The following is a 26,888-nucleotide window of genomic DNA, read 5'->3' on the forward strand; positions in this document are numbered from 1 at the left end:
GTCATCCGAGCTTGATCGATTGCGTCAAGAGGTTCGGGAGTTGGAGCGCCTGCGGCTGGAAGAGCAACAACGGCGACAAGAGGACCAGTTTCGATTTCAGAGAAGAACACGAAAGACAAACTTGGCCGAATTTCTCGATGCATGTCACCAGCACTTGTACCACAAATTAGCTATTTAGGACGCGTCTCAGTTGACACAAGGCACTCCCGTCAATGCCGATCGAAAGCTTCGCCCTCGTCGTATCGTGCCCTGGACCGACTTTCCTGCGCATCAGGTGAATATATGGAACGTGTTGATGGAGTCGGATTTTGTCCTGGAGAGACACTTTACCTCTCGACATGCGTTGGAAGAAAACGGGGAACAGCTACTCCGGCGGCAACTCAGCTCCGAGTTAGACCTTGAATACTTTGTTCAATTTACGATCAGCGACCGGGTGACCTCGATCATCGAGCACCTCTCCCAGCATGCAGTTCTCCAACAATCTCTTAATCTTCAGGGGACCATCAGATTTGAGAATCATAGGAACATGTTAACTCCTGTCGACCCTTCGACGAACCTAACCAATTTGACCATCTCCCGACCGCAGCCGCGATATCGGTCGCCGCGACTGCGAGAACAATCTCACCTGACATCATTAGACACGCGATCCCCCCGCCAAGGCCATCTCGGATCGCTATACCTCGCGCCGACCAATTTTGCGTATATAGGATTACTAATGATGCCGGCGACGTAATTCATCGAACCCCGGTGTTAATTATGGAGTACAAGGCGGCACATAAGCTGACTCTGGGACATACCTATACCGGGTTGAACGAGATAGATCTGGATGATATCGTACAAGAAAATCTTGACGAGGATATCCCGCGACGATGTCAAAGGCTCGTAGCCGCAGTTTTAACCCAAGCCTTTACGTGCATGATCGCGGCGCGGTTAGAGTTTGGCTGCGTCTTTACCGGAGAAGCTTTGACCTTTCTCCGTGTCCCGGAGGACGACTACTCGTGCTTGCAGTACGCTCTCGCGGTGCCGCAAGGCGACGTAGGTCCCACGAACGGCTGGACCTAGGGATTCGAACATGATAACCGTTTGCATTTGACCGCTATCGGCCAGCTCCTCGCTTTCACATTGAGAGCGATTCAAAGCCCGCGTCGCGACCTGCACTGGCAGCGGGTGGCCGAAGCGCGACTCGAGACATGGCAGGTCTGTCTGCGGAAACTACAAGAGGATATACCGGACGAAAAAGTTCCCGGGTCGGAATATCGGCCACCCCAAGGGGAATCGGCGCAATATCTGCGGGATTCACCCATTCGTCGTCGACTACATCCCCGGGAGCCTGTGATGATAAATGACGAAGAGCACATCGCCAGACGAGGAGCTATAAGTGAGGATGACAGTAGCGACAACGGCGGCAGGGGTCATGGCCAGACACCTAGCCGCCCTCCCACAGATCTCCAGCGGGTTAGGGCACAGGGAGGGCTCCGCCGTGGACGCGCGACCGCTGATGACGAGCCATCACCCTCAACCCACCGGTCTCACCGACAGCGGGAGCTGGGGCCGTATTGCTCGGCTTTGTGTCTCAAAGGACTGGTGGAGAATGGTGATCTGGATTTGTCGTGTCCGAACGCACACCTACATAGCTGCAGTCCCAAGCACCAACTCCGTATACAAGGATTCCGGCGTCTGGTGCGACAAATACTGCGGAAAGATCTCGAATACTGCGAAGAACTCTATTTGTGGGGTGCGAGAGGTGTCTTGTACCGCCTACGTCTTCCTCACTGGGGTTACACCGTGGTGGCCAAGGGCACACGTCCCGAATTTGTGATGGATCTCCAACACGAAGCAAAGATCTATAGCAAGCTAAGGTCGATCCAAGGAATACATGTACCGGTGTATCTCGGGAGCTACACTCTGGATCGACCGCTCCAGTATGCGGGGTCAGTGTCGATTGTGCACTTGATGGTTTTGTCCTTTGGGGGATATTCCTTAAATCATCTTCGCAAGACGCCAGCTACCACTGATACGGCCATTGATGGCTTGCGTGCCATTCACAAACTGGGAATTCTGCATCATGATGTGGCACGACGGAATATGCTGTGGGATCCAATGACGGGACGAATTATATGGCATGACTTCGGCCAGGCCAGGGTCTATCGACCTCCCCTCACGACTCCAGCTGCAAGATCTGTCGACCGCAGAGGCGTGCCCGACTTTGGTCAGTAGTACCAATGCGATGCTCATCAAAAGCTAGCGAGCGAGATTTCGAAAGCTCGCGCGGAGCTCACACGGTAGACGATGATCATTACTTGTGCGGCAGTCCTACGTATCTTTGGACAAGAAACATTGATTATCAATGCTCATTTCAGCCTGATCCGTTTATCGCTGCATGCCGAGAAAGTACACGCGCCCAAGACAAGATTGAAGTCTCACGGATGACGGTTTACACGTCTCGAGTACAACGAGTACGTTAAGTATTCTATTATTTTGTCATTTGCCGGCTTGGTTTCGTTTTTTGAATGGCTGCGAAGTTAACATATTGGGGGTAGATAAAGAAGATAGAACCTTAAGGTTGAGAAAGGGGTATAGGGGAATAAGGCGATTACACTAGGCTGGGTTACATTACTAACGATATAGATATAGTACGCGCAGTCAGATGCAAATTCGATCTGACCCTAAACCGGAAGGAACCTGAGGATTTGTACTCTTCTCCACCACGAGACAGTCTTCCATCAACCAGAGATATGTGGTTGGGCCATATTATTGACAAATGTTGGACTCAGGCATTCAAGTCCGCCAGAGAGCTCGCCGTGGAGCTGGACCAGGAACGAGTGTCCTGACCTGTGGTTCGAGACGGGGGAGTGTTTCGTAATACTGAGGTCGAAGCAACTTCGTATGGGAAGCGAGTGTTATCCCGAGTACGCACTTCAGCTATGTAGCCTTGCTATCGAACAGCATTGACCAGTTGACATTGAGCATCTCTCAAATTTGAGACACCTTGAGGTTTATCAATGACCAATGCGATCCGGATTAAGTTGATACTTCTATAGGATCATCCACGTATGCAGAAGATGGGAATAATGGTGGCGCTGTCAATGATGACTTGAGGTCTAGAAGACGAATCCGGAGAGGTGCGATGGGAAACTGGATGGGCACACTGATCCACCGAGCGTCGAAGTGCGAGTGGGTGGAGTTGCAGTGCCTTAAGTCCCACCGGTGCCACGAATACGTCCACTCTTGGCCGCCAAGATATCGATTGTTTTCCCTTTCAGGAAATAGTCCTACAAGGCTTGAAGCATTCCAACCACTATCTAGTCAGTTGTCCAATGCTCGCGGAGTTACGAGTGCTTTTAACGGGCGACCGGCTTTGTTTTTGACCGCAGACTCCATATCACCAGGTATAAAGGTAATGCTACTCCCACTGTTAGCACGGCACCATCCTCGCTCTACTCTGTCTGGTCTGAGACGGGAACGACCTTCATCAGTCACGGAATCGAAACTCTGAAGAGCATCAAGCTACGAAATTTCCTGTCTTTGCTCCTCTCATGGCTCTAGGTCTCAAGTCAGTCCTCATCACCGGCTGCTCTGCCGGTGGAATCGGTGGAGGTTTGGCTAAGGCCTTCCATGACAATGGCTATCACGTCTTCGCGACGGCACGAACACCTTCCAAGATCTCACAGTCGCTCGCTCAAGCGCCAAACGTCTCGGTCCTGACCCTCGACGTCCTGTCTTCCGAATCGATCGCCGCCGCTGTCGAAAGCGTCTCCACCGTCACCGGCGGCACGCTCGATGTCCTAGTCAACAACAGCGGCCAGGTAATGGTGATGCCGGCGCTGGACACGTCGATCACCGAGGCCAAGAAGCTGTTCGACATCAACTACTGGGCCGTGCTGGCCATGATCCAGGCGTTCGCGCCGCTGCTGATCAAAGCCCGGGGCTGCGTCGTGAACAACACCTCGGTGAGCGGCGTCGTCCCCTTCGGCGCCTTTGGCAGCATCTACAACAGCTCCAAGGCCGCGGCCCTCCTCGGCAGCGAAACGTGGCGTCTCGAGCTCGCGCCCCTGGGCGTCCGCACCCTGACGCTGGTGACCTCGGCCGTCAAATCCAACGGCTTCGTCAACATGACACCCCCCAAAATCCCCGAGACTTCGTACTACCGCGGGCTGCAGGGGTACATTGAAGAGCTGTGCGACGGCAGACTGCAAAAGGACGGCATCACGGCCGAGGAGTTTGGAAACAAAGTCGTCGCGCAGGTCAACAAAGGCAGGACGGGAAAATACTGGGTCGGTGGAGGAGCGGCGTCTGCTCGCTTCGCTGCATGGCTGTTGCCGGATTTCCTAATGGTGAGTCTCTTCCCATCCTTGTTCCCATATTTGTTTCAATCAATCTTTTCTTGTCTTCATCGTTATTTTCAAATTCGACTACATACTTACTGACGGTCGATGGGACATGATTTCATCAGGACATGTTGATGGCATCCTTGTTCCCCTTTGCCAAATTGCTCAAGGCTCAATCCAGCAAGAAAGACTGATATCCAGTGGCCGAGGAAGGAGAAGGGATACACGAAGCGAGAAATGTCCGTCTTTGTGGAGAGGGTTGGGTGCTAGGTGCTAGGTTCTAAGGACCAGCTGCTACAAAGGTCTTAAATGCTTCAATGAATAAAGAGGGCCCAGGGAACCAAACCCTGGCAGACAGACAGAGTACGCGTATGCATATGTATATGTATATATGTACAGAGCTAAGCTGTGGCTGGCTGGTTCCCACAATCACGATAGGTTCCAATTTGCCACGCAGGAGTGAGTCGCACAACGACATAACACCACTATCGCATAAAGTCGTGACCTCCGAAGAGCTTGCGCTCTCTTTATCGACAAGAACAAGGACGGTGAAGCACAAACTCAGAACGTGATGCCTGAGAGTTTTATCGGGTAAAGGAGGCCAGTCGTTTGGTGAGACCTCACGGCTCAAATCCAACCAGTCATGTGTCAAGAGTCCGTGTTTTGATCAGCATCAAAGAAAGGGGTACGCAATGTTGCCCACACTCTTCTCCGCCAGTCCGCTTCCTCAACTCAACACCCAGGGGAAGAGAACTTTCCTCGAAGCGTCGGCACTATGCTTGCTGCGCAACTTATTCCCTTGTTCACTTTCCGTCCACAATCAGCAGATCGCCATCCAACACCCCCATCGCTAGACAATATCCAATATCCAAACACCAATCCGTGACTCGTCGAAACAATTGTACACTTTCAAATTTGAATTCTCTTCTTCTCTGGACTTCTGCTTCGTGCTCGATGCTCTTTGCTAGGGCTTCGAGGATATTCCAGCTGTTGCTGCCCGACGAAACCAGGGTCGCCGTGCCAGCCCACATAAGGCTGTTGTGCATACGATGCAGCCGGAGGGAGTGTAAATTGCCCCATGTGTGCAGAATGTTGATGAGGATGCACGTATGCTCCAGAGGGCGCTCGATAGATATTTTGGTTCTCTTGTTGTCGTCGATATAGGGTAAATGTCGCATTGTTGACCACCAAGCCCACCACAACCAGTGTGATGGTGAAGATCATGGTTTTTAAGCTGATGGGCTCGACGAAGCTATTGAAGATTTCGGCGAATGTATGTGCACTCAATCTCGCCCGTTTCACAGCACTAGGATCCCGCTTCATGCACAACTCCCAATTGCTGCACACAGCTTCCAAGGCTGGTAGCCGGGTATCGGCGGCACATCGATTTTCAATGAAGTTCTTGGAGCAGGCCGCCATTTCCGCCAGCACTTCGGCCATTGCATCCTCGCTGGCACGGTCTACATCTGCTTGGATCGTAGCGTAGAATGCCCAAAACATATACAGACAACCGCCGAGGATTGCGGCATTGAAGAAAACTTGAAGGTATTTGGCGATAATAGAAGGTGCGTCAGGATATGTGTGGATGAAGGTGAACAGACCAGTGATCCATCCTACTTCTTCCACGGGCGGCTTTTTAGACTCTGGTTCGGTTGGACTGGGGGCACTCTCGTCGTCACTATCGTCTAAAGAGCCCTTTCTCCCGACCACCAGTTGTCTGTCAAATTGCTGAGCGCGCCGGCGCTTCTTGTGGATTCGTCTCGCGACAGCATCACTCGTAGGTTTCCTGATCTCTCCTCTCCCCGGGCTTGGTGCAAATCTGCCGTACAATCCAAACAATGAGTTTCGCTTGTTCTCCGTTCTTGAGGGGCTGCTTTTGAACTCGATGGGAAGCGGAGTTGCATCTGGGGTGTCCTCATTCTCGGTCGCTGCCAGAGGCGAGGAATTCTCAGGAGGGGATGAAAAGTCAATGTCGAATGGTTTTCGCGGGGTTGTGAAGGAGGGATTTCGAAAGGGGGACGACTCAGGTGGCGGCGCCGGAGCGTCTGAGAAGAAAAAGGGCTGGTTGTTGGGTTCGCGGAGCGCTGGCATTGCTGGTTTCTCAGGAGACCCGAACTCGCTATGAGTTCCTGCTACCATCAGTACAGCAACACTGAGAGAGGACAGCGCAACTTACGCTTTTTGGCCTGCATCTCGACAACACGTTTGTGATAGGGAGAGGTGGGATCAAGAGGACCATGGCCTTGCCATTCAAAATCCATGAAACTTTCTGTACCGCGGAATGCCATTTTAGAGGTAAAGAGGCAGGAGAGTGCGAGGCCAGAATAGAGGTGATCAGAGGTGGTCAGATGATTCTGCCAGTACCACTGGGAAGTGGGAGGCAACACAACACAGACTTCGATTCTAGAGATTTATTTTGGTAGGCCAAACACATACGCTCCCGAAGAGGGAAAATAAACAAAAGCATCACAGCGCAGGGAAGCGGGATGTTTGCTAGCCTGGACAAGCCTGATTGGCAAGGGTCCTGGATCCATGCACGCGGCATCCCCCTCTCGCATCTCGGATTTCCAAGTCCCATCCACTCAGAAGAAGCTTTGATTCGTTCGTCCAACACCCACCCCTACAATTACTGTCGAACTCTCCCTCTACAGTCATGCCTCGAGAGAAATCGGAGGAGGCCCAGTGGTGGTACGAAGCTGTATACTCAGCCATCCAGCAGATTCCCTATGGCAAAGTCACCAGCTACGGACACATTGCCCTGCTCCTCGACTTCCCCAAACGTGCAAGACAGGTTGGCGTATGTCTCAAACACCTCCCCACGTTCGATCGTGCCAATCCAGACCAATACTTCTTCCACGATCAGAATGTCCCCTGGCAGAGGGTTGTGAATTCCAAGGGCGGCATCAGCCCGCGCGGCGATGATGGAGCTGCGGCAAATAGACAGGCAGAAAAATTGCGTGCGGAGGGTGTGGAAGTCAATCTAGCCAGGGGCATTGAGGAAATGACGGTCGATTTTGGGAAATATGGTTGGTTTCCGACAAGACTCCCAGATGAAGAGAGCGACGATGATATGCAGAGCCGGTAGCGCAGGTGAAAGCGAACAGGAGTTCACCAATGAAAAGAGCATAGCGCCTTGATAACTGGAGAGACATCCCACAACACCGCGTACGCTCCTCAGCCAGTACCTTGGGGGAGTATTGTGTATCTCCCGTTGCTTGTTCTTTCACAGCTCGACCCGCTGTCGAGAACCCCCGGTTTGTCGAAACATGCACATATCTGAGGCATCTGTCGATTCCTGGCAGCGCTACTTCAAGCCCACAGTACAACCTTGATATTTGCACTATATGAGGATACCTACGATCCATACGATTTTGACGCCTTCCTGAAGCGCTATGCTCTGAAAATATCCAGAACATCTAGGGTTTCTTTGTACCTGTTGAACCGCCCATCTACAGGGAGACCTTTAGTCTGCTTGCGACACCGGAAGGATCAATGTTTGCGCAAGGCCACGGAAAGAGATTAGAGTGATACACCCTTCCCAGATTGTGAGAGGAGCATAGCATACGAGGTGCGGCAAGCTCGATAAGTGTGACGGGTCATTGTCCTGGCTGTTCTCCCTATGTTATCGCCGCGGCCTTTGCATTCCATGAGGCGTATTTCTACCATTCCTGGGCAACTGCCATCCTCTTCGACTGTGGAATGAATCAAGGTTGAGGAATAAAGCCGGCGTTAGGAAGGTAGCTTGGATGTGGAGAATGCCGTGTTGGATACAGTTGTGTTGGTATTTGTCGGCGGCAAATCCAGGCTGGCGAGCGCATTGATACAGTGCTGGCAGAAGTCAAGGAGCAAGACTGGCTCATCTACGCGTCACAACACGGCGTGGGGGATTTTACCAAGCACTCAGCAATTTCCCGCAGACTAAAAGCTGAGACGCTACTCACCCACTGTTTACAGTAATAAGAACTGATTTATTATTGGAGACCTCCTTTGGCTGTAGAGATAATTTGGGTTTGAACTGGGTGTATGACCAGCCAGCCATGCACGGGAATGACAGAGGGCAGCGATACGACGGCTGGAGAGTAACTTGAGTCATTGGCACGGGAGTCATGGCCAGTGCCGTCATCATGGTAGATTGATGTTGATCTGTGTCAAGGACAAGAGGTTGGAAACAAGAGGTGATGCATCTTGCGAAGGTTGTACCGAACATGAGCACCATAGACTCATAGTGGCTGTGAGAGTGCATCACATGGCCTGAGGTAAACAAGGAGCGGCAGCTGGTGTGAGGTCATGGTGAGGCTCCTGTCCAGGCGTCATAGGCACGGTGGCCAGGGAAGGGGGGTGCCCTTGAGTGCAAGCAGGTAATGACACACCTACATACGTATGCGCAGGTCCCAAGGACTAGGCTGTGAGTGCTTTGCACCCTACACCTCTTTGGCCTTTGTAGTTGGGAGTTGTTGTCCTTGTTTTGGGCCGCCCCCTTCCCTCCCCTCCAGTGCCTCCCACGCTTCCCCCTCCTCCATCCCTCGGTATCTTGGATCTCCGTCCTTGTGCTCAAGCTCCCGAAACTTCCCCCTCCCAAGCCACCGAATAATAACATGCTTCCTGGTTCGTCAAATCGCTGCCTGAGATTGTTTTTAGCACCTGGTGGCGTTGCCAAATGACTCCAATCCCATGCTTGTTCCTTGACCACATGCATGATCCCCGTTCAACTGCCAGTCCAGCATCCCGCGTCCGGCCTCAAAGGGTCAAGCATGCACTGGCATGTTCATACATCAGCCCCTCTTCACATCACGACTATCGCCTGCTCATCGCCTCCACATCTCAAATCAACACCTGAGGCAGAGATAGCACATCGCGTACTCGGTACAGCCCTCATATCTATGAGTACCAAGCTTTGGGTGGGAGTCAGAAACCCATCATCTCGGTCTTTAACCGCCCCGCGTGCCAGCTTCTGAGCCAGTGGTGACTGCGTGTGACAAAACATCCTCCATCCTCGCTCCCATCATCCTCAGCCCTCCGACTCACACGGCCGATTCAAATAGCACAGCACTCTCCTTATCTCCCGAGCCTCCTTCTCCCTCTCTCTTCTTTCATCTCTGCAACACCTTCTTGGTTGTTACTCACTTCTTTGTCCTATTGCCTCGTCATCAGCCACACTTGCCCAGTACATAGTACTCATCCCCTGCGACCTCTCTCCTTTGTTCCTTCCACCTGCAGTCATCTCTGCACGCGTCATTCTTTGGCTCAGTTGGAACCTGACTAGGTGCCGTCCTTCTTTTGCATCCTTCCACCTCCACGAAACCTACGGCCCTTCTCCAGTACAGCACGCATCAACACTTCTCTTATCTCAACCTACACTAAGCTCCACCACCTTCCAAGTCCACCCCAAGCCTATATCATGTCGGCCTCGCCTAACAACGACCTTCGTAGCGAAGCCAAACCGTACCTCCGTGAAAAGAACCACAACAAGAAGTGGGCAAGAGGGGCTCAAGAGGCTCCGGACCATCACTGCCACAAGCACACATATCCTGAAGACAATTGCCGCAAATGCATGGGCAGGCCAAATCGCCGAGATCAAGATCGGAGGGTCGGTCGGTCAGAGGCCAAATACAAGCATAACCTCCAGAACAAGCTGAGCGGCCACGCCGCGACCTTGGCTCGCAAGGCTTTCCGCAATGAAGTGGTCGATGCCATGGATGGCCCTTTGGCTCATGTCTCCGACACCTCTGAAGAGGAGGAAGTCCTAGACGCGTCTGAGGCCCCTGTTCCAGCTGAAGGAGACTTCATGTACAGCTATGACCACGCCACTGGCCCACGAGCCAGTGGAGATATTCTCAGCCAGGCTATCATCCAGGCTGTCCGACGATTCGAGAACAACGAGACCGAGAAACTGATCAGTGCGGAATACAACGTCATTGACGACAAGGAGATGGCCGAGGTTTCTACAGAGGACGATGACGACGATTTCGAGCTCGTCCACTACTCTCACTTGAAGTGAACTCCCGATCTTGTGCACAACTCTCTGTGAGGTTGGAGCAGACCTGGGACCGGCGTTGTCAGTTGCTTTTCACACTTATAATGATTCTCAAACAGGGCAACCGAGTTGCTGTTGTTTGTATGTTTTCGTTTCATCAGAGATACCCCAAGGACTCATTAGGGAAGCGAGGCTGTATCAATAGAGCTATCATCACGGGTACTACACGGCGCTTCTTGAGGATATGAATGACCTTGGAGAGGAGGAACACTACCAACTATTGATGAGTGTTCCTATGTTGTTACTGGCGTTTGATTATCAAACCACAGCTGGGAATAAGGAGCAACGGTGGATTAAGCAATACTTAGCATTAGAAATCCAGGCAACCTGTCTTATCGTCAGAGCACATGGTCTCACCTAACCTCCCATCAGGTTCTGAATATGGGTAGCATGTGACGCGTTCAGCCCCAAACAACAATGACGTCTTTTGAAACTAACAAACCGTGCAAACCTAACAAATGTCACAAACATTGGGGAGAAATCACTAATATTATCGCAACTATCTCTTTATGTACCGGCCCTCACAGCCACGCCGGCGCCCAATAACCAGATCCTGGTAGAGTGCGCCGACCAGAAGAACACAGCGAAGCAAAGTCACCGGCATAATGCCCAGTGCAAATCTTGCCGCATACCTAGCGAAGAACTATCTCACAGCTTCCACGTCCCGCTCTCCTTCCCAACCTGAATCGTCAGATTTCCAAGATTCGACTCGTCCAAAGAAAAAGCGCCGCAAGAATAAGGATGAATCCGTTGAAGGTGGACTGGTAATCGCAGACGATGACGAACCCCTGTCCCTTCGAGGCACCGCTTCACGAGGAAAGTTGGGCGAGGATGAAGAAGATGGAGATGTACCAATATTTGAAGCTGGCGTCAAGTCTGCGGAGTTCAGGAAAAAGAAAGGTGGAGGAAGCTGGAAGGTTGTCGCGACTGCAGCTTCGACGACTTCCTTGACGTCGGGAAATAGGGATGAGGATCAGGAAGCAGACAGGATCCTTGCTGAAGCTGCGGAAGAGTCTCGACTGCGCCGCCAGGAGATCGAGGATGAAGACGCTCCTACGATTGTTGAAGAGAAAGACGGCGGCCCTCGCATGCAGTCTGGCATTCGGGCCGGTCTCCAGACTGCTGCGGACACCGCCGCCCTGGTCGAGAAGGAAGAGCGTGAGAAGCAAAAGGAACTCGAATCACTCAATTCGAGGACCAAATCAAGGAAACACAAGGATCGATCAGTTAAGGAGGAGGAAACCATCTACCGTGACGCCACCGGCCGACGCATCGACATCAGCCTGAAGCGAGCAGAAGCTCGAGCCGCAGCGGAGGAGAAGGCGCGAGCCGAAAGGAAAGCAAAGGAGGATGCCATGGGTGATGTGCAGCGGCGGGAGCGGGAAGAACGTAGGAAAGAATTGGAGGAAGCGAAGTTCTTGAGCCTAGCCCGGGGCGTGGACGATGAAGCGATGAACGATGAGCTACGTGCTAAAATCAGGTGGGATGACCCTATGGCCGAATACATGGCACAACAACAGGCGGAAGAAGCCGCAACGGACCGCGCTGTATCAACGAAAAATTCTGGGAGGGTGGCAGTGAGGAAGAAGGTTTATACAGGTCCTCCAGCTGCCCCGAATCGGTATGGAATCCTCCCGGGCTGGCGGTGGGATGGGGTCGATCGAAGTAATGGTTTTGAAAAAGAATGGTTCCAGGCCCGTTCCAAGAGAGGGAGAGAAGAAGAGTTGCGGTATCAATGGCAGATGGATGAGTGATCTGAGGGTGTTCCCAGGAGACAAGCACGGTGACGAGGGTACTGAAGTAAGCTTGCCATAGGTTCGTCCTCAGTGCCTACTCTTTCACGACCCATTCGACCCAGAATCTAATCTGCAGCCACTTTTGGATCTGATCAGTACTGTGCATTGCCTTTCATTGCCTTTGATACCTCTACGAGACATTTGGCTGGTCTATGCTAGTATATCCGGAGGATCTGGCCAACCATCAATGCGACTAGCTCCAGGGCATGTTCTGGCTAACCATTTTCGGAAATACCATAGATACTAAACCGCTATCTTCTATTCAAAACTTTTTGCCACAACTCCTTCTCCATTCTTTTCAAATGGAAGAAGCATCAAGTGGAAAAAGATATATAATACAGAAAGTACATGCATCCGTCCCGTGACTGAAAACTCTACATGAACTCCTTCAGCAATGAAATTGTCCTAGGACATTGTGTGCCACTGATCCAGATCATCGTTGCTCGTGGTTGATTGACGGTGAGATCCGCCACCGCTCCAGTCGACCTTTACCTGGTCATCCTCACTGTTCACCAGCCTTCCTCCGCTAAGCAGGCGGAATTTCAGATCGAAGCTTCCAGGAATGAGCCTGAGACGGAAATGGGCAAGCTCATAACGCTCCCCGAAATTCCACCAGTGCTTGTTTCGCACATGCCGGTCGACCAGTTTAAGATCGACAGTCACCGTGCAGAGTGTCCTCACATGGTCTTTCTCGGCCATGCTCTGTGGGAGGGCGTCTATAGGTCGTGTCGACACCACGAATTGCGCTTGCCATGGTTTTCGGTACTGTGCAGGACTCAACTTTGCCTTGAACATCTTCTCGAGGCCATTATCGGTGACTTTGTCACCCTTCGCTCGAGTCAGTCTACTCGATGTTGTTTTTCCAGCAAGAGAACAAGGAGTAACTCACCTTTCGGATCAGCCATTCAATCTGGTCTACTGCCCACCTCTGTCCGTCTCTTTTATCTCGGACGACTCTTTGGCCAAAGTGCCTTTGTTGGCTGTATTTTTGATTGACAACAACGCCATAGCTGACGGGAGCGCAGCGCTGCTCAATTGGTGGACGACCTTTGCTTATTTCTTGGGCACGATAGCTGACGAGTCCTTGGACCACAGCAAGCTGCCTATAAATAATCGTCAGTCTTCATTCGCAAGCGGCATGATGGTCAACTTACAAGTTTTCGGCGAGAAGCATGCGCAGGCCGCGTATATTTGGGATCTCGGCTCCTGCTCCGGACTCAAAATGTGTCTTCACCCTGCGCTGGATGTATTCAGATGCTGACAGGCCTCCAGACATGATCAAATATGAGACTTGCTCCCCGGGGCGGTTTCTCTTGAGTGCATGCAGCTGCTCTTCTATCAGTTCAAGCAGGCCGTCGACTTGCTCGTCAAACAGGTGCTGGATGGTATCCTGATCGATCTCCATGTGAGAGTCTCTGATCCCGGCCTGCGGGTAGTCCAAGCCCGCAGGGAGCCCAACCACCGGCAAGAACAACTTTGGAGCCGTCATGCCTGGGCTTCCGAAACTGCACTTGAATCTCTCGAATCTGCCCAACATCATTCTCTCGGCTGTCTCTGGAGGGTGCAAAATCTCCGGCACCAGGGCCAAGCGGCTGGCAAGATGCTGTTGTACCTTGATATCGATGAGTGCTGAGCCGACCTCTCGTCCTTTGCAATGAAATCAGCCAAGTAGCAGACACACAACTTTGCAGCACTGACCTTCGACCTGAAGCAACTGCTCCAGTCTGAGTGTCTCTCCCATCTCAGACTTTACTTTCATGATGTTCACGTCCTTTTCAACTGTCAGCGGCATGACCACAGCGCGATCAAGTTACTTCCATACCGTCGTGCCTCCACCTGCATCGCACACCAAGATCACGTCGTCACGCTATGCGCGGTGTTTCAGCATCGAATTGAATCAGGAGGAAATGAAAACCAACCTTCAACATCTGCTTCGCAACACAAACGGCTGCTGCCTCAGCCTCAGTCAACGTCACCACCGAGGAATGGTACGGGCCATCGCGTCCAAATCCAGCGAGTTTAAGAATCTCTAAAAGGTCTCGCACCATTCCAGCATGCTTCCAAGTTGTGGGGACGCTGAAGTTCCACTCGACTCGCATTGTCGCCCATTGTGCATATCGAGTTTGGAAATACCGGGCAATATGGTCATGCACACATCTCATATAGTCCAGATAATAACGCCGTGCGTCTTGGTGTGAGAGGAGTTTCCATTCTCCATATTCAGGGTCGAGATGGAGCTTGAAATACTCTTTGATGTCGACCGTCTTATCCGCGACGTCGGCGAAGAAGCCCCAAGACTTTATGTTCGCCGTCCCATGGTCATATGCCAGACGCGACGGCGCCTTGTTGAAAAGCTCGGATGCAATGGTAGTCCAGCTCTGAAAAGTTGAAGGATTTGTCCATGGTGCAGTACAGTATGCCACGCCTACATCAAGTCAATTGCTGTTCTACGTCGGGCCCATTGGAAATACCTGTCTGTGACATGCCAAAGTCAACTCCAATGACAAGCTCGGGTTGGGCGTTGCCGGCCATGATTGATTTTCTGGAGTCCTCTTTTTTTCAAGCAAGTTCAGAGAAGTCTCGGGCGGCATAGGTTGGCCTCTTCAGGGAATCAGGCCTACGGCAGTCCAACTAGTCTCTCATTCCTCTTCGCTCAGCCTAAGAAGCTATCGCCACCCCAGCACGGAGGCTGTGTACGTCCACAGGCATCCTTAAAAGCAGCAAGTGAATGGGGGACCACCCTTCTCATGCACGTCGATGGGTCCAAAATGCAATGTCAGTGAGACAAGGTCGTGGTGGGCTTGTTCTGGATCAGGCTGGCGGCCATGGTTGCTTGGTGCATGGGGGCTGTGAACCCACCCACCTCGTATTCATGAATCCCAGCCTCACCGTGCTCGGTGCAAAGGAAGAAGGACCTTGACCAGGCAAAACAATTTCAAATGAATTAAACGGTTGAGCGTCCTCTTCTTGCACGATTCGTACCCGAACGCAGATATTGACCCAAAAAGTTGGCCGCCATGTCTGACAATCCCTCCCCCGATACTCAAGCGTCAACTTCGGACAATGCCTCTAATGCAGCCTTATCGAGCACCACCACCAGCACTTCTCCAAGCGACTTTTCAGAACCCTCAGCAAGCAGTGCACCAGCAGCCTCTACAGAGACTGACACAGACAACATACCAGCTCTCTTTACGAGCACCTCCTCAAGTCTTACAGCAAACATCCCATCAAGCACTCTCACGACTACGAATGCTTCATCGTCACCTTCGTCCGGGGCGACAGGCACTCCACAAACCCTACAGCCGACGGCTTCAAACCACCTTTCTGACGGAGCAATCGCTGGAGTGGCCATTGGTTGTGCCGCGCTCGGTGCTCTTCTCGCCCTGATACTCATGATTCTCCTACGTCGACGCCAGTCAAAGTCTCAGTCCAGGCATCACAAAACACATTCCCGTCTCGCCCACAAATCGTTGAGAAGTGACAAAGACCCAGACAAGTCTCTGGTCCGCTCGAACATTGCTCCCGTTGCCGCACAGCCCGACGTCAACATCGATGCTTTCCTCCCGCAGCAAACCGACGATGCCACGGTCAAGCAGAGGGTTCTGCTTCTGTTTGACCAGATTGAACTCCACGTCGACAACTACTACAGCGAGCAGCCCGTGCAACTGACGGCCGACGAGCAGAATGAGCTCTCCAGATTTGGGACCCCGGAGTTGCCCATGCCGCTGGGTGCTCTGCTGGAGACATCTCACCGCAAGGTCACCGTCATCAAGCACTGCCTCGCCTATCACGCCGTGCAGCTGGTCACTCCATCGCACTCCTCGGACTGCCTACTACCCTATGAGGTGTCTAACATGCTTCTCCTCGCCACGCCCAAGCCCAATGACCGCAGTACGTCTCCCTCCCCCCCCCCTCCCCCCCAAAGTGTCCTGTACAACAGACAGAAAAAAACTAACCAAGAGTATAGACTTCCACCTAGCCCTCTCTCGCTGGCGCATGCTCACCGCATACCTGCGCCCAGATATATTCGACGGGAAGGACGTACCCGAGTCTGCCACCGCCGCAACGGCAGACCAGGATGCCCACCTATACACCCTCGCCCAGGCGTTCTCGGACCGCTTCGCCGCCTTCAGCCAGCCGCACAACGCGGAGCAAAAGGTCAAGCACCTGGCCGAAGTGCTGCGCACCGCGGTCCGCATGGCGCTCTGGCTGTACGCGCAGCCCGCGACGTTCCGGTTCGACTGGGGCCCGGGGCCCGCGCCTCCGCCGGACACTGCGGCGGCGCGGCGCGCGACGACGCCCACGGTCGTGACGGTGCCGTCGCTGGTCAAGACGCATGACGGTATGGGACGGGAGATCCAGCCCGCCCAGACCATTCAACTCCTCGTCAAGAGGCGCGTGTGAGGGTATTCTCGTCTCCTTTGAGGTCTATTGAAATATGTCTTTTTCTTTATTTAGTTTCCTGACGTGAGGTAATATGACAAGTAACAGTGGCTGGTTCATTCATTTCATTTCATGTCTTTTTTTTTTCAATAAAAAATTTACTTGTACTGTAGGAGGCAAAAAGCAAAACCCTCAACTACATACATACATTCATTCAATCAATCATATAACGAACGCCTCCGGCCCCCGACAAGACCGGAGAAACTCTCGAAACTATGAATTTATAAATCAAGTCAATAATAATAAATGAATGGGCCCCTCCTTCTCGTTTTGGAAGTGGTCCTGCTTCAGACCCGGTTGACTACCCTGGCCCTTCGCTCCCGGAGCATACTGGACTTCATGGCCTGGTGCTCCAGCCATGATCTCGGCTGGTACTCGCCCGTCCCCAGTGTGGATCCGGTTATTGACCCGGTCCCTGTCGCCGAACCCGGTGCTGACGCCGTCGCTCTCAAGGGCGCCATTGGTTCGTCCCCACAGGGGGCCTCGACCAGAGTGCTCGATTCACTGCGGACGGGACTCGGCCAGGGCTCGCTGATCGGACTCCTCTGGATTGGGACGTTGCGGAAGAACTGCGCGGGCACGTCGGCCGGCATCTCTGAGGGGAGTTCTCTCATCGTTGGAAGTGGTGATTGTGCGGGCGGTGGTGGTGATTGTGGTGATTGTGGTGATTGTGGTGACGGTAGTGGTAGTGGTGGTGACGTGGGCGTCGTGGGTTCGAGGTTTGGTGTCCCCTGTGCAAGAGGCTGTTCCCGCAGAGCACGGGCGCGGAGGTTGTCGGTGCTGGGCTTCGGGGTCGACCTGCTCATGTGCTTCCACTGGAGCAGCTGGCTGGTGTTGTAGCTAGGCGGTCTGTCTCTCCTGCCACGGGCGGGATCACCCCCCGCCGTGCCGTACGACCGCAGAAGCCGCAGCGTCGAAATGTTCTGCGTGAGCGTGGTGTGGACGATGTTCAACCGCTTCAGTGCGGCCGTGACGCTCGAGTTGTCGCTCAACACCCACATGACCCGCGTCGAGAAGTGGATGCGACAGTCGGCGTCCTGGTCGACCCGTGCGGGCTCGAGGAGGAGAGCGACCTCCTCGGCCGCCCTCTTTGTCTCCTCCAACACGCGCTCATAGTCCCTGCGCTCTGACAGCGGCAGCAGATCTTGCTGGTGGCTCAGCAGCTCGCGGCAGGTCTTGATGTTGGTCCAGGCGTGCTGGGCGGTGATGAGGTATTCTCTCGTCTGTTGATCGACGGCCCTTAGGGCGTAGGTGACCTCGCAGATCTTGAAGACAAAGGTCAAGCCCGAACTGACGCCGGCCGTGATAGCCGACCACGGATTCGCGCTCATGGTTTTTTTTTGGTCAGTTGTCTCTTTTTTTGGTGAAAGGTTCAAAGATTCAGGTCAAGAGGGAAATAGAACCCCTCGCTCCGAATGATAGTCCTAGACTAGAGCGTGCGCGATTTTTACCAGTCTTGGACCATCCTATCGCTTCCGAACGAAAAGGGTCGAGTGATGAGGCTGAAAGGGGGGCACACTTGTTCAGAAAAGAGGGGTTGTTATCTCGCCAATATTCTCGTTTCCGAGTTTCTGGGCAGCCAGAGCAGACTCGGCAGACACAGAGTCAGCCGACCACGAGGCAGAACCAGGCGCAGTTGTCTGTTGAGAAGCAGGGAGGGGGGTGGGTTCAGTCGGCCAGTTGGACAGGAAAAAGGCACTCGAGTCGGACAATCATCAGGTTACTCAACGTGCAGACACGAGGACGAGGTTTCTGCTGGACCAGTTAGTCCTGCAAGGCAAACAAGCCCAAAAGCCCAAAAGCCCAAAAGCAGCTTGGGAAGGGGGCCAGGTCGGTCTGGGCAATTCCTGGTCATCGATATGCAGCCAATGACGCTGAGGCTCAGCCTGATCGCGCATTGTGGAAGACGTTAAAAGCAGCATGGCACGCGTGGCAGCTGAGAAGTCGAGTTGGTCTAAATCGGCCCCCTGCAGGAGACTATTGGGCGCTATCTCGTATACCTTTCACAAATTCTGGCTGTGCATGATGCCATCAAAGCCACCAAAAGCCAGACTGGGGGGAGGGGGGGGGGGTTGGGTGAGGGACCGTGGCGACAGCCGCAAGAGCACCATCAGGCTGCCGGTGGGAAGATGGTTTAATGCTTAAGAGGGGCCGAGGTCAGGGAAGAGACATTCTAGGAATAAGTCCTTTCAATTTCTATCAATCCAAGGAGGGGGAAATTCGAAGGAAAAGAAAAGAGCTTCTCTCTCGCGAAGAGAATAAGCATCAAAGGATAAGATACTCACGCAGCAAGTAACCACCCAGCCAAACCACGCACAAGCCATGTTCTTTGCTGTCGTTGCCCTTTTCTTCCATGTCCTGGGTCTGGTGTATGCCCTCGACTATCCTGGAGCCATCGAAACTGGTGTTGTCGGCCTCGATCCTCGTGGCTGGTCACCAGTGCCGACTCCTGCGCCATACTATAATGTCTATCGCCGCCGACTGCAGAAGAGAGACCTGACCGACACATGTGCCTTGGTCAATGATGCGCCGTTGACATGTTCCTCGGGTGAATACTGTGCATACAATGCCGACCTGGGCTACATGGGATGTTGCTCTGTCGACGCACAGGGCAACTTCGTCAGCGATTGCTACTACACGACCAGCTGTGTCGATGTGGCTCAAAGCTCATCCATCTGTGGTGTGACCAGTGGATGCCTGGGTCTACAAACCGGTGTCTGGTATGTTGTTTACCGCTCTCTTTCCTTTGAAAAAGCCTCGGTAGCATGGGAAGGTTGCTGATATCGACGACTTCTCTCTATACAGTGGACGAAACACGCTGTATCCCGAATGCTTGACCATCGTCCTCTACTACGGCGCAGTCAACTCATACACGACCTACCGCTGCGGCCCGTCCGCGGCCTTTGTGACGGCCAGTGCAGCGCCCTCGGATACGACGACATCAGTAACGACGACGACGACGACGACGCCAACGACAACACCCAGTCCCCCGCCGACCACAACACCGCCTTCCCCAGTTACCACCCCTCCCACCACCTCCTCAGCACCTTTCTCGTCGACGACGACTACCCCGATAGAGACGGAGAAATCCAGTTCCAACCATACGGGCGCCATCGTGGGCGGCGCGGTCGGTGGCGTGGGAGGCCTCCTCATCATCGCCGGCATCATCGGCTTCATCATCTACCGGATCCGCGTGAAGAGACGCGAGGCAGAGTTTGCCGACGACACGCCCGAGATCCCTGGCACGGCTCACGTACCGAAATGAGATTATTTTACCACCTCTCCCTTGTCTGGTCTACAGTACCTACAAACAAACCTTCCTTACCAACATTGTGTTATGAGGTCCAAGCTCAGCTCGAGGGGTTTCCATCTAGTCCTAATCCTAGTGTCTAGTTTTCAAGTGCGGTGGCCATCTCTGTCTCTCTGCATCTCCATCTCTATTTCTCAAAATATAGGTCATATCCACCCTACCCTAACCTCGGAGGCTCAGCCTGGGGCGCCGTTGGGGGCCCACCCTACACATACCGGGTTGGGCTAGCTGCTGGGACACCGCAGTGAAACGGCGACTCATGATGATGAGAGTTTGTGTCTATGGATCGTGCGGAGTCATGTCTGTCTGGTCTGTCTATCTGTCTGTGGGAACAAAGGATTCTGTTGTGTCTTTTTCCAGCTTCGAGCTATATACTAGTTGGTAGGGCCTTTTGCCGTTTAGGTGGTAGTGATTATGACCACTAATCAAGATCTAATCAATGCTGCTCCTCCTCCTCCTTGTCACAGATGGATCTCTGCGTTTCATTGTGGGCATACGGAGGACCGATTAGGTACTCGCGTACGAGTGAGCCCCCTTGCTACTGGGCACTGGGCACTGGGCCCCTGGACCCCAACCCCCGCGGCCGCAAGTACTCGGAGAATAGATCTGTGGTGGAGCATTCCGGTGAGGCGGGCCGCGTTGCCCGCATAGGATGATTATTATTCCCCTGGTGTGCCTGGCTAAAATGTATCTTTTATAGATTCGTCCATCCTGCAGTCTACTCGTACGAGTGGCTAGCATATGCCTGCACCGCCCAGATGGATCTCGAGACTTTCACAAGGTGATACCTGGTGCGGGCGAATATAAATTTGGCCTAAACAACTCAATCGCGAATCAATGTCCACCAGTGAGTGAGCAAAGTTAGACGGGTCAGGGCTAACTGCTTCTACACCTTTGCCTTGGAAGAGCTAAGCTCCCGCAAGATTTTGTCATTGTGCTCTCCCACCGCGGGGATCGGGTCCATCCTCGCATCCACATCGGCGCTCATCCCAGGTGGCAAGAAGGCTGGGATCGGGCCAACCTCAGTGTCCACCTGCCCGAAGCGTCTGCGCGCCGCGAGCTGCTCGTGCTCCCATACCCCTTGCATGTCGTTGACTTTTGCATTGGCGATGCCGGCCTTCTCGAGCCGTCTGACGACCTCGTCGGCGCCGCCGCCCCACGAGGCGAAGATGCCGCTGATGATGGCCTCGAGCTCGGCGCGATTGTCACTCCGCGAGGCCGTGTCTTTGAACTTGGGATTGGTGGTCAGGTCCTCGCGCTCGAGGACATCCGCTGCCAAGATCTTCCACTCTCGCTCGTTCTGCACGCCAAGCATGACCTGGGCACTCAAGCTGCCATCAGGGGAGATTCCGGTTGAGAATGGGCCATATGGATAGATACTCGCATGAGCAGCCCCAGCTCGCTTGGGGGCTGTTTGGCCTTCAAACGCGTAGTACAAGGGGAACCCCATCCACTCGACCAGCGACTCGAGCATGGACACGTCAATCACACATCCCTTCCCAGTCTTCTGTCTTTGAATGATCGCTCCCAGAATGCTGCTGTACGCATAGATGCCCGCGGCGATATCCGCTATCGAGCATCCCACCTTGGCCATCTCATCCTTGGTGCCTGTGATGCTCAACAAGCCCGCCTCCGCCTGAACGAGGAGGTCATACGCCTTCTTATGTGCGTAAGGACCGTTACCTCCGTACCCGCTGATCGATGCGTAGATCAACCTGTCGCCCCTCGCCTCACCGGGAAACGCGGCGTTCATCATAGCTTTCATGTCTTCGTAACCCAGGCCCATCTTCTCAGCGTCACCGGGCCTCAAGTTTTGAACAAAGACATCGGCCTTCTCACAGACCAGCTTCCGGAGCACTTCCATGTCTTGGGGTTTCTTGATATCCAAGGCGAGGGACTCCTTGTTGCGGTTCGTCCATACAAAGTGGCTGCAGAGCTTCCCACGGACGCGCTTGTCGTGGTGCCGTACAAAGTCTCCAGTCCCCGGACGCTCGATCTTGATGACTCGAGCGCCGAGATCAGCGAGATGGCGAGTTGCAAGAGGCATGGAGATGACCTGTTCGAGAGCCACGATTGTTATATCGGAGAGAGGTCGACTGGAGGGTGCATTGAACTGGAACGCTTCGGAGCTGGGAACGTTGAGCGTGCTTTGATGGCGGTGAGACAACACCACCACGCCTCTCTGCGTGGTCGACTTGGGTCGGACATCCCAGCGCGAGAATGGTATCCGGTTGTTTCTTGTTGGCCCTGTCTTGAGCGAGGAGGAGTAGTTCCTGGTACAACAGCCATTCGTCCTCCACCAGGCTTTTCTCAGGGAGCTGACCTGATAGACCAGCCTCGTAAAGTCATGCTGCACGGATCCCATCTTGATTGTCGTTCGTTCGTAGTGCTCCAAATATATCTGTGCGACTCCTCAGCAACTCGATGGGTTCTTCCCACTTCTCAAAGCCTGATAGCTAGATTGTCACTGCTCACCACCAGAGGGACAATCAGTAACGTGGTTGGATCTGGGGAATCTGCAGTACCTCCGGGCTCGGTCGTTGTTGACACTGGGAGCCTTTCCCCGCACGAGGCTGCCACGTCGGTGATAGCAACCGGTGATTCGCCGGTGCGGGGAAGAACAGTCACGTGTCGGGCCACTCCCGAGGAGCATCTTGCTTGATTTCCGATCTCGGCCACATATTCTCTTCAGCCTCGACGACTCGTAGGTTGTGGTACTGTGAGGCTAGCGTTGAGGTGTGCCAGAAAAATAATGGGCAACTCGGGTACAGAAAATACCACTTCTGCTGGGGCTAACCCCCTGAAAATGAGCCATGCTTGGACAGCGTCCCAACAGCCCATCTAATAAACCTAGAGGCTGGCTGCTGCGGCATCTCTGGGGAGCTAGTTCTCTGCAAGCCTCAATCAGCGTCCAGAATCACTGGATCAGCACGAGTCCACGGTTACCAAGAAGACATCAGAACGTCAAGTCCCATCTATCGATAACTTGCAGGAACGCAACGCGGAAAGGGCTCGTGTCCTATCAGAAGGCACGTTCCTGGACCAAAGAAGCTTCCTGCATAATCAATGGCTTCCCACTAGATGGTCAAGGCTGGGGAACGGTTCCACCTCCACCACAACCGAGCCGAAGTTAAGCCTCAACCATGTCTGCGAGGCAGCCAAGTCGCCGACGCTGGCAGCAGTCTCGAATAATTTGATGCCAGATTGCTGGTATTACGGACTAACGCAGCAGCTGGAAGTTCTTTGATACCGGGGAAGGGTCTTGAGTGTGACTGAAGGAGCCAAGTACCTCCCTAGCTCCCAACAAGCCAGGCTGTGGACAGCCGGCACCACCGGTTCTTTTGGAACTGATCCTTTCTCACGTCGTTACTCTACTTGAGTTCTTGGGTCAGCCGACGATTGCTCGCCGAAACGTGCACCCACACTTTCAGCAGAAAGGTATCCATAACCATACCAACCAGTCCGTGCGCCAGACTGCTACGGGCGAAGTCTCATGTTATCCACCGGCTCAGGATATCACTGCACCTTATGTCAGCGGAGCTTCTCCAGGAGAGAGCACTTACAGCGACACATGATCAAACGTAGGGCTTTGATCCAAGCTCCTGTGACGAGAAGGCTGATTGAATCCTGGGGAAGATACGGAGCTGCGATCATTCCGCTGTGATGTATGCTCGCAGACATTCAGCCGAAGGTAAGTGGCCCACTACTTCTCCAAGTTTGGTTTCGAGGGATTCAAAATTGATTCTGTTGGTGCTAGTGACGCTCTGAAGAGGCATGCCTCTATCCACCGGTCTCCGGAAAAGGCGTCTTCCTCCTCAACAACCTCCAGCCAGGGAATTTCAACCCGGTCAAAGCGAGCTTCTGCTGCTTGCGACGCCTGCTCCCGATCAAAGACGAAATGTGATGGGAAGTTCCCTTGTGGTCAGTGTCTTGCGCGGGGAAGACATTGTACGTTGGATCGACCACATGTCCTCAAGCGGCGATGTGTCCTCCCGGGCCACGAGCTTGCTCGTCAGAATCGTGGCACTAGCACCGAGGATCGTGAGGAGATCGAGGCGGCCGACACCCGACCAGAAGATTCAGCCTGGCAAGATCTGGGAGTAAGCATTCCCACCATGATAGTCAAGTGCAACCGCTGACTCCTCGTTTTCATCAGTCTACCAACGAAAACATGACATGTGCAGATGGCCAAGGTAAATTGTTGCACGATGAAGAGGGAGGCTCGTAACGTCTAACGGTGACATAGACAGTGTTGACACGAGCAGGCAGTCTGGCGACAATTCTTGCAGTCAAGTGCCCGTAGACGGGGACTCAGAACCCCCTTCTCAACAGCAGTCAACAGAGCCACTGGTAAATCCTGCAGACACCCAGCCCCTGAATTCATTTGGTCTGAGTGATGGACCTAACTGGAACGACTTTACTTCACTCGACTGTCACAATCCATTCGAGTACGAGAACCTCACGCAACTTTTCTGGTTTCCCGAGACCTTTGTTCTCGACGACCTGGCTCTAGGACAAGGGCCTGGCCAGGGTTCTGCCCATGGAGCACATGGGCCAAGCAGCGCGGACAGTGCTGTGGATCCATATGCGGATTGGGTCCATTCTCATCCTCTGAAAAAGGGACCTACAGTTGAAGTGATCCGGATTTGTGACTTCTTGCACGATTCGAAGAGTTGGGCACAGATTAACACGCTCGAGGGCAGACCGGGCTTGAAACGAACGTTAGGCCCAGTGGTCGCGGGCGGACTACGTGACACTGTTTCTTCTCGGATACACGTCATGGTCTCCAAGGCACTTGATCAAGATCTTGTCAGAAAGATTCCGCATCTATTTCCGCCTCTCCAGACCGTCCAAGCAATACTGGCAGAATATCATCGGAATCTCGCCCTGCTCTACCCGATGGTACATCCAACTACCTTCTTCGAGTCCACCTGGGGCGAAGATGAAGCGTATTCCGACATTGGCCTCTTCTTTTCCACCTTGATGGTGCTTGGCTGTGTCACTATACCTTTGCCGGAGGCTCGATCGTTCGCGATCCAGCTGGCCTTCCTCATCCGCAACATGATCAACGAGACCATGACGAGGGATGAAAATCAAATTAACGATATTTGGACCATGAGCACCGCGCTACTGGTGACGGTGTTCAGCGCTTGGTGTGGCAACAAGAGACATGCGGAGCTTGCAGAGGCGTTTCGGGGCACCTTTTCAACGGTCGGTGAGCCCTTGAGCCGCTGCTTTGAATGAATATCTAACACAAATCCAGGCGTTTCTCCGCCGAGGCTATTTCAAGTCTGCTGCTCCCGTTGATGACGGGGCCATCTTTGCCAACTGGGGAGCCTGGATAAACAGAGAGCGAAAGACTCGGTATGTGAGATCTTCTCCTATTCTCCTATCTACCACACGGAGATTTCTTTCAACTGACATACCACCTCTAGTATGGGATATGTCTGGTATATTGTGGAACAAGAAATTGGCCTCTTCCACTGTCTATCCCCTACGATCCACTTCTCGGATATGCGCAGCCCCATTCCCTCGGCGGATGAACTCTTCTTCGCCGAGACGGAAGAAGAATGGAGTGCGTTGGTACGGAGCTACCGTCAACTCGAAGGTCCAGGAAATACGTCGAGACTACACCCGCCATCCCTTGCGGCGTTCTACGGCATGTTCCTTCGGCACGATTTTCTTGAGCGGCACTGCCACGTCACCCCATTGCAGTTGAGGCTTTTGCTGTGTGCGATCCAGACTCAAGTCACCCAGTTCGTCCAGAGCAATCGATTCGTCAGTACCGAACAGTCCTATGCCGACGACCCACATATCGAAACCAGCAGTTTCGCGTCCCTCCGGCAGGAAGAACTGCAAACCATGCTTGTGAAGTGGTACATTCTGAGACAAAGAGTCCTCGGGACCGACGGCGAGACTGAGATGACGCTTGCGTGCAAGCTGATTTACCATCTGGTGTGGCTGGAGTTGCTCATCTGTTTCAGTGACATCCAACTTCTTGCCGGCCGGGAGGGACCAGCGGGCGCCAAACCGCTGATACCACAGTTCCAACGATGGTTTCGGTCGCCATCCTCGCTCAAGGCGCTGGCACATGTAGGCCAGGTCCTGGAAACCTTGCAGTGTCCGAGGTATACGGTCCTGCGGCCGCTCTGGTGGCCTGTCGCGTTATTTCGCGTTTCCTTGATCATGTGGGCTTACAGCGTCGGATTTAAACTCCAACCGAGCCGCGCGCAGCAGGAATACGAGCTGGAGTTCGGGTCTGCCCCGCGAATACCAGTAAATGATCCCGAGCAGGATACGGGACCCCACGGAAGGGTCATACGGCAAGGGGAGGGTATTCCTTGTGTGCTTCACCCCACGGGGGCATTGATCCCCGTCACAGAATTCCACGACGCTTCCAAAGCGTGTCTGGATCTGCTGGAAGAAGGGAGAGTCCAGAGTACCCCTATATGTGAGGATGTGTACCGCTTCTTGCAAGCCATCAGACAGTACGACTTTGTCGGCACGAAACCGTGATTTGGGCGATTAGCCTTCTGCCATGGTGGTGGTTCACAAATCACAGATGAAGTTTTGGGATTCCTGTCTTCGTCATGAATAGAGGTGGAACGGCACGGAATCGATCTTCTTGGTCAGTCCGCCAGGAGAAGGGGAGATGCACACCGTGGCCTGGCTCTACTATGACATTCATGCTCGAAGAAGAGCACCCGCTCAATAAACACTACAAAGCACCTGAGATCTTGCCTGGTTTAGCCGGCTGGAGACTACATAGTAATATTCCGTTCTCTTGACTGTCTTCCTCTTGGATGAGGAGTACCTCGTCTAGCTTACAGAGTCAACAAACTTTCTTTGGGCGCATTCCGACCTCTTGAAAAGAGTTTCAAGACATGTGTAGCATGGTTTGAAAGTGTAAATGAAGTATCCTTCCCGGGCCGAAGGTTGTGCTGGGGAGAATAAGGGGGCCCGTTGCCCATCCAGCC

General features: G+C 53.4%; 12 protein-coding genes across 12 annotated transcripts; 8 read left to right on the forward strand and 4 right to left on the reverse strand.

The window, feature by feature from the left end:
• Positions 1-756: 756 nt before the first annotated feature.
• On the forward strand, positions 757-2,217 carry Z517_00873 (uncharacterized protein; the record flags this gene model as incomplete). The annotated part of the gene is made up of 2 exons (XM_013433836.1): positions 757-1,035; positions 1,063-2,217. 2 exons carry the CDS (start codon positions 757-759, stop codon positions 2,215-2,217), a joined length of 1,434 nt encoding a protein of 477 aa, XP_013289290.1.
• A 1,319-nt stretch (positions 2,218-3,536) lies between these two features.
• On the forward strand, positions 3,537-4,522 carry Z517_00874 (uncharacterized protein; the record flags this gene model as incomplete). Its single annotated transcript, XM_013433837.1, has 2 exons — positions 3,537-4,334; positions 4,454-4,522. The coding sequence occupies 2 exons, from the start codon at positions 3,537-3,539 to the stop codon at positions 4,520-4,522; spliced, it is 867 nt and encodes a 288-aa protein (XP_013289291.1).
• Positions 4,523-5,237: 715 nt separating this feature from the next.
• On the reverse strand, positions 5,238-6,616 carry Z517_00875 (uncharacterized protein; the record flags this gene model as incomplete). Its single annotated transcript, XM_013433838.1, has 2 exons — positions 5,238-6,457; positions 6,505-6,616. The coding sequence occupies 2 exons, from the start codon at positions 6,614-6,616 to the stop codon at positions 5,238-5,240; spliced, it is 1,332 nt and encodes a 443-aa protein (XP_013289292.1).
• Positions 6,617-6,981: 365 nt separating this feature from the next.
• Positions 6,982-7,413, forward strand: Z517_00876 (uncharacterized protein; the record flags this gene model as incomplete). Its single annotated transcript, XM_013433839.1, has 1 exon — positions 6,982-7,413. One exon carries the CDS (start codon positions 6,982-6,984, stop codon positions 7,411-7,413), a length of 432 nt encoding a protein of 143 aa, XP_013289293.1.
• A 2,313-nt stretch (positions 7,414-9,726) lies between these two features.
• On the forward strand, positions 9,727-10,326 carry Z517_00877 (uncharacterized protein; the record flags this gene model as incomplete). Its single annotated transcript, XM_013433840.1, has 1 exon — positions 9,727-10,326. The coding sequence occupies one exon, from the start codon at positions 9,727-9,729 to the stop codon at positions 10,324-10,326; it is 600 nt and encodes a 199-aa protein (XP_013289294.1).
• Positions 10,327-10,967: 641 nt separating this feature from the next.
• Positions 10,968-12,116, forward strand: Z517_00878 (uncharacterized protein; the record flags this gene model as incomplete). Its single annotated transcript, XM_013433841.1, has 1 exon — positions 10,968-12,116. One exon carries the CDS (start codon positions 10,968-10,970, stop codon positions 12,114-12,116), a length of 1,149 nt encoding a protein of 382 aa, XP_013289295.1.
• A 447-nt stretch (positions 12,117-12,563) lies between these two features.
• On the reverse strand, positions 12,564-14,690 carry Z517_00879 (uncharacterized protein; the record flags this gene model as incomplete). The annotated part of the gene is made up of 7 exons (XM_013433842.1): positions 12,564-12,986; positions 13,048-13,261; positions 13,313-13,805; positions 13,857-13,929; positions 13,981-14,025; positions 14,078-14,583; positions 14,630-14,690. The coding sequence occupies 7 exons, from the start codon at positions 14,688-14,690 to the stop codon at positions 12,564-12,566; spliced, it is 1,815 nt and encodes a 604-aa protein (XP_013289296.1).
• Positions 14,691-15,175: 485 nt separating this feature from the next.
• Z517_00880 (uncharacterized protein) lies at positions 15,176-16,562 on the forward strand (the record flags this gene model as incomplete). Its single annotated transcript, XM_013433843.1, has 2 exons — positions 15,176-16,049; positions 16,126-16,562. The coding sequence occupies 2 exons, from the start codon at positions 15,176-15,178 to the stop codon at positions 16,560-16,562; spliced, it is 1,311 nt and encodes a 436-aa protein (XP_013289297.1).
• A 326-nt stretch (positions 16,563-16,888) lies between these two features.
• Positions 16,889-17,932, reverse strand: Z517_00881 (uncharacterized protein; the record flags this gene model as incomplete). The annotated part of the gene is made up of 1 exon (XM_013433844.1): positions 16,889-17,932. The coding sequence occupies one exon, from the start codon at positions 17,930-17,932 to the stop codon at positions 16,889-16,891; it is 1,044 nt and encodes a 347-aa protein (XP_013289298.1).
• A 991-nt stretch (positions 17,933-18,923) lies between these two features.
• Z517_00882 (uncharacterized protein) lies at positions 18,924-19,866 on the forward strand (the record flags this gene model as incomplete). The annotated part of the gene is made up of 2 exons (XM_013433845.1): positions 18,924-19,321; positions 19,407-19,866. The coding sequence occupies 2 exons, from the start codon at positions 18,924-18,926 to the stop codon at positions 19,864-19,866; spliced, it is 858 nt and encodes a 285-aa protein (XP_013289299.1).
• Positions 19,867-20,797: 931 nt separating this feature from the next.
• Z517_00883 (uncharacterized protein) lies at positions 20,798-22,276 on the reverse strand (the record flags this gene model as incomplete). Its single annotated transcript, XM_013433846.1, has 1 exon — positions 20,798-22,276. One exon carries the CDS (start codon positions 22,274-22,276, stop codon positions 20,798-20,800), a length of 1,479 nt encoding a protein of 492 aa, XP_013289300.1.
• A 1,409-nt stretch (positions 22,277-23,685) lies between these two features.
• On the forward strand, positions 23,686-26,427 carry Z517_00884 (uncharacterized protein; the record flags this gene model as incomplete). Its single annotated transcript, XM_013433847.1, has 6 exons — positions 23,686-23,832; positions 23,889-24,011; positions 24,068-24,104; positions 24,158-25,122; positions 25,175-25,275; positions 25,347-26,427. 6 exons carry the CDS (start codon positions 23,686-23,688, stop codon positions 26,425-26,427), a joined length of 2,454 nt encoding a protein of 817 aa, XP_013289301.1.
• Positions 26,428-26,888: the final 461 nt, after the last annotated feature.

Source organism: Fonsecaea pedrosoi (assembly GCF_000835455.1).
Source record: "Fonsecaea pedrosoi CBS 271.37 unplaced genomic scaffold supercont1.1, whole genome shotgun sequence".
In the NCBI taxonomy this organism is placed as follows: Eukaryota; Fungi; Ascomycota; class Eurotiomycetes; order Chaetothyriales; family Herpotrichiellaceae; genus Fonsecaea; species Fonsecaea pedrosoi.